At 45.5% G+C, this 6,000-nt stretch overlaps 1 protein-coding gene across 1 annotated transcript in view; it reads left to right on the forward strand.

Annotated features, from left to right (window-relative positions):
- The window catches only part of KASH5 (KASH domain containing 5), a 1,087,213-nt gene extending 1,085,056 nt beyond the window's left edge, over positions 1-2,157 (forward strand). The window contains exon 19 of the mRNA XM_063942893.1: positions 1,864-2,157. Within this exon, the coding sequence (XP_063798963.1) occupies positions 1,864-2,068 (205 nt within the window). The 3' untranslated portion in view covers positions 2,069-2,157. The remainder of the gene's footprint in view (positions 1-1,863) is intronic.
- Positions 2,158-6,000: the final 3,843 nt, after the last annotated feature.

A 6,000-nucleotide genomic window follows, 5' to 3' on the forward strand; every position in this document is an offset into this window, starting at 1 on the left:
CTAATTTGTGACAGGCATTTTTCACTACTAAAACACATTTTATTGGCTAAACTTTCATTGTGATGCCTATAAAAAGTAAAGGGGTGGTTCAGTCTTGATTCAAAACGAACACACCAGAGTCCCTGCTTGAATCACTCCGGCAAGTTCAGATCTCGATCTAAAACATTTAAATTTATCCTTTGTGATTGCAGGTGGCATTCATTTCACACACTGGAAATGAAGGCTATTGGCGTAAACAATACTGTAGTAACAAAAACAGGTCTAAATTACATTTTTTTTTGCTATTTTTTTCAAGTTTTAATGAATTCAATATCCAAAACTAAAACACTTGAGGTTCTGCACACTTATCTAATTAAAAGGAACCCAACCAAATGCATCACTGTGGCTGTAGAAATTATGGGCCTTATTCACAGGTGGACGCAGTGAACAACTTTAGATGCAACAGCAGATATGAAAATATGTTAATGCAACAAGCGGCATCTGTTGGGCAAAGCTTCCTTCTGCCAGCACCGCAGACCTGAGGGCTGCGTCATAAGACGCAGCATTGGATCATCTGCAAGACCTTCAGCCATCTGAGTAACCCTGAGGTTACTCAAACTGGCCCTCACAGCTCCATAACTTCATCTGCACTCACAGAAAATGGAGGTGACATACTTCCATTTTAGAGGACTCTGCCCTGTTTCGTCTACTCCCCTGCCCCCAAACAGGCTGCGACTCAAAGGGCACTGTGTGAGATGCCCAGGACCCAAACCATCGGGTTTGCATACATCTCGGCGTGAGGCCCTATGACAACTAAAGGCTATGGAGTGCTGGACACTTTCCTGTGGTATGCAAATCACCAGAGGCGTAACTAGGGTTTTCGGAGCCCAGGGCAAGATGAAGAGTGGTGCCCCCCCCAAAAAAAAAACCACACCAAAAGAAGTATGTGCGTGCGCCGAAAAATTAGCTTGGCCACGCACCAGAAGGGGCGTGGCCACTGAAAATGCCCCACAGTGCCAGTTACATGCCCCACAGTGCCAGATACATGCTTCACAGTGCCAGTTACAATGCCCCACAGTGCCAGTTACATGCCCCACAGTGCCAGTTTCAATGCCCCACAGTGCTAGATACATGCCCCACAGTGCCAGATACATGCCCCAGAGTGCCAGTTACATTGCCCCACAGTGCCAGTTACATGCCCCACAGTGCCAGTTACATGCCCCACAGTGGCAGATACATGCCCCACAGTGCCAGTTACATTGCCCCACAGTGCCAGATACATGCCCCACAGTGCCAGATACATGCCCCGCAGTTCCAGTTACATGCCCCCCCCCGCTCACTCACCACTTCTTCCCGTTCCCTCTGTGCTATGTGAGGGGAGGATAGCGCAGCACCTCTCCTGCCCCTCAACGCTCCAGGTCTCCGGCGGCGGCTAAGTGGCGCCGGTTTGCTAGCCAATCAGAGCTCGCGGACTGGCAGCCAATCAGGAGCCGGTCCGCAAGCTCTGATTGTCTAACGCCGCCGGAGACCGGACACACGCAGCGCTGCTGGCAGCGGCGGTGAGGACATTGAGGGGAGGAAGAGACGCTTCGCTCTCCTCCCCTCACATTGTGGCGTGACGGGGGCGAGTGGGGCATGATGCCCTGGCCGCCGACGGCGCCCCCCTCTGCTGGGCCTGCCAAGGCGCCCAGGGCACGTGCCCCACTCGCCCTACCCTAGTTACGCCTCTGCAAATCACCATGTGACTGCAGAGACCCAGGCAGAATTAGAGGAACCACAACAGCTTCTTACATGTGATATGTTTGGTTTAAAATCTAAAAATTAATCTTTAGTGAAAATATCCAGTTAGGTTTGCACTCATCTTTCTGGTCCCTTTTTATCTAGGTTAAATCTGAAAGGTGGCTGCTCTTTTGCTCAGTTAAGGACAAGGATTGGATCTTACATTACGGTTCCAAGGCTATTGCTGGCAACTCTTCTTTATGTCTTCCTGTTTTTTCCAAGATGGTCGGGGGAGCATATCTGGACAGTTATGGTAAAAACCATGTTGCCTCACTTCAAGATGGAACATCTGAGTCTCCCACCAATTTAAAGTTACAGTGTAGAGGTTGTGGAAGTGTACACACACATCATTGTAGCAGTAAACTATTACATATAGATTACTAGTATAAAATAAATTAATACCTTTACAAAGTTAGCAATGTGTTGGTGTAAGCCACGGACTATGGGGGTAATTCCAAGTTGATCGCAGCAGGAATTTTGTTAGCAGTTGGGCAAAACCATGTGCACTGCAGGTGTGGCAGATATAACGTGCAGAAAGAGTTAGATTTGGGTGGGTTATTTTGTTTCTGTGCAGGGTAAATACTGGCTGCTTTATTTTTACACTGCAAATTAGATTGCAGATTGAACACACCACACCCAAATCTAACTCTCTCTGCATATGTTAAATCTGCCTCCCCTGCAGTGCACATGGTTTTGCCCAACTGCTAACAAAATTCCTGCTGCGATCACCTTAGAATTACCCCCTATATTATAACATTACATCTCTATAAAGATGGGCTTTGGACTCTGAAGAGCACAATTTTGCATATAAGTCTGTATTGCAATAATTTAAAGCCTAAATTGCAGCATTCTGCTAAAGGCGGTCCTGGGACCACTTTATTTCATGTAATGAGTTAAAGAGAAGCACCTTAATATTTCTAGTTCCTTTATTTGGTGGTATTACATAAAATACTCTCCGTTTTGTTACCGGGGCTTTATTAACCAAGATGCCCGAGTATCCTCTCCATGTTATATGCCAGTAACTCTGTGTCACAGAGTATAATTATTAATCTCAATGTTATTGCATGTTAGAGACTTTCTACCATGGAGAGGAAGTTTTTATTCTCTTTATCTATCCAAGCTGCAGTTCAGCATTTTGTTTTTATTAGTTTTTAACTAATCAGTTTGTATATTAATATTGTATTGCCGTTACAGTTAATCTGTAATTTGCACAAAACACACACCTCTAGTGTAGTGTGTCTGACAATACTTAGGGGTCTATTTACTAAGTATTGGGTGGAGATAAAGTGGATGGAGATAACATACCAGCCAATCAGTTAGGAGGTGATTGGCTGGTGCTTTATCTCCGTCCACTTTATCTCCATCCAAGGCTTAGGAAATGGAGCTCTAAAGGGGGGTACACACAGAGCGACGTTTACTTAATTTCTAAGCAATCTGACTAGCGATAGCGATGCACGGTTCCGCACGTCGCTATCACTGGTCTGCATGCAGACACAATCTAGCACGTTGCTCATTTCACCGCTGGGTGAAATGAGCGCCCCCCGTGTCTCTGTCCCCTCGCTCAGCACATCGCGCTGTGCTGAGCGGGAGGAGAGATGTGTGCTGAGCGGTTCGCTCAGCACACATCTTCCGTCTGTATGGCCCTTAAATGTACAGCACAGATTTATACTATTGTTAGATTTAAACTTATTTCAGCTTAGTGTTAACTTTTGTTAAAAAGTTAGTTTATTGTAAGCAAGAGTTCATCTTATCCTTACATGCTACCAAACGTTAAATGTGTAGTTTCAGGTAGCAAGACTATAAAGCAAACTTCTAATATATATATGTGTATTCTTATATCTCATTAAAATATCTTTGAGATTAAAGTGTTGTACAAGTTTACTACTAGTGTATGCTGGTTAACGTTTGATTAAATATTACTTGGATATAAACAGTATTATCAAAACAAGTTTTCTTTAACATTAAGAAATACAAATAAGCATTTTATTACCATTTGAACTATCCATTGGGGGAGAAAAAAAAAAGTTTTGTAAAGACTGGCTTTAGGTAAATACACAATACAGAGAACATCAGATTTCCATTGTACACACTACTCAATTATCATTAATAGGTAATTCAAGATTATTAAGCAATCTTTTTAAATTCACTATGTTAGCCCGATCTCACACACCACATTTTGCAGGCTAATCAGAACAGATCATTGTCGTGCTGACGGGTTTTGGAATGACTGCTGGGCCTTGGTTGTGTCTATGTTCCCTTCATAATCAGGACCTGGAAGTGACATAACGAGAGAGCAGTAGATAACTTCAAACAAACGGAGAAAACATTTAGGTGCTGTAAGGGCGTAATTTTTTTTTTCTATGCACCATTGGATGCTCGCCACAGGTTACCATTCCAAATAGTTTGTGACATGGACCCAGGGGCTTATGGGAAAGGGCCTCTCCACAAAGGGAAACTAGACGCTACCGCTGAGCCCTGGTCCTGTGTAACCACTATGCAATAATCTGGCCCAGCAGCCAAAAAAGGAGTTATGGTACACTTACCATTTTGTTAACTCTCTTTCTGCGAGGTACATTGGTTCCACAGGTAAACATCGGGGTGTAGAGTGGATCTTGATCCAGAGGCACCAACAGGCTAAAGCTTTAGGCTGTCCCAGGATGCATTGGGGCCTCCCCTATAAACCCCGGCTCCAGGCACTGAGAGCTCAGTTTCGTTAACCAGTCCAATGCAGGAGCAGGCAAGAGAGAAGGTAGCTGTTAGTCACATAGAACCACATTCTCACGACAGGAGAAGGTAGCAATGGCTAATGCCATACAAACCCATAGAAGCAAGGTGCATCAGGGTGGGCGCCCTGTGGAACCAATTTACCTCGCAAAAAGAGAGTTAACAATGGTAACTCTCCTTTTCTGCAGCAGGATACATTGCTTTCCACAGGAAAACTTCAGGGATATACTAAAGCAGTTCCTCAAGGGAGGGGATGCGCCTTAGCGGGTATGAGAACCCGGCGTCCAAAGGAAGCATCCTGGGAGGCGGAAATCTCAAAGCCATAGAACCTAATCAACGTGTTCACTGAGGACCATGTCGCCGCCATGCACATTGTTCTGCGGACGCGCCACGGCTGGCCGCACAAGAAAGTCCAACAGACCGAGAAGACAGTACAAAAAGGGAATCTGGCCTCCTGATAAAGGCAGTCCTCTCCACAAAAATGCGGAGAGCCCTTACCACAACTAAAAAAACACTCTTTGGACAACAGGTCTGAAGAGATAAAGGCCAGAACCACAGTCTCTTGGTTAAGGTGAAAAGATGACACCACCTTAGGCAAATAACCCAGTCGGGTTTGTAGAACTGCCCGGTCACTGAAAAAAATCAAATAGGGTGGATGACAGGACAAGGCGCCTAAGGTGGTCATTCCGAGTTGATTGCTAGCTGCATTCGTTCGCTGTGCAGCGATGATGTAAAAAAAATGCACTTATGCGCATGTGGCGCAATGCACACGCGCAACGTACTATTACAACGACTGATGTAGTTTCACACAGGGTCTAGAAAAGCTATTCAGTCGCACTGCTGGCCGCAGAGTGATTGTCATGAAGTGGGCGTTTCTGGGTGGCAACTGCCCGATTTCTGGGAGTGTTAGAAAAAACGCATGTGTTTCAGGAAAAACGCAGGTGTGGCTGGGCGAACGCAGGGCGTGTTTGTGATGTCAAAATAGGAACTGAACAGTCTGAAGTCATCGCAAGTGCTGAGTAGGTATTGAGCTACTCTAAAACTGCACATAAAAACTTTGCCGTCACTCTGCAATCCTTTCGTTCGCACTTCTGCTAAACTAACATACACTCCAAGTGGGAGGCGGCATAGCGTTTACACGGCTGCTAAAACTCGGAATGACCACCTAAGTCCGATACACGTCTTGCCGAGGCAATAGCCAGCAAGAACAGGACCTTGGTCGTGAGCCAATTAGGTCCGCTGACTCAAGAGGTTCAATGGAGACTCTTGCAGGGCTTTCAGTACAACAATCAATCCCATGGAGCCATAGGAGGGACGGGTGTGGTATTGAAAGTCGACAGTAAGTAGGTCGACAATGTCTAGGTCGACCACTATTGGTCGACAGTAACTAGGTCGACAGGGTGTCTAGGTCGACAGGGTCTTTAGGTCGACATGTTCTAGGTCGACAGGTCAAAAGGTCGACATGAGTTTTTAATGTTATTTTGGTGTCGTTTTCTTCGTAGAGTGACCGGGAACCCC

Source organism: Pseudophryne corroboree, chromosome 10 (assembly GCF_028390025.1).
Source record: "Pseudophryne corroboree isolate aPseCor3 chromosome 10, aPseCor3.hap2, whole genome shotgun sequence".
NCBI classification, from domain to species: Eukaryota; Metazoa; Chordata; class Amphibia; order Anura; family Myobatrachidae; genus Pseudophryne; species Pseudophryne corroboree.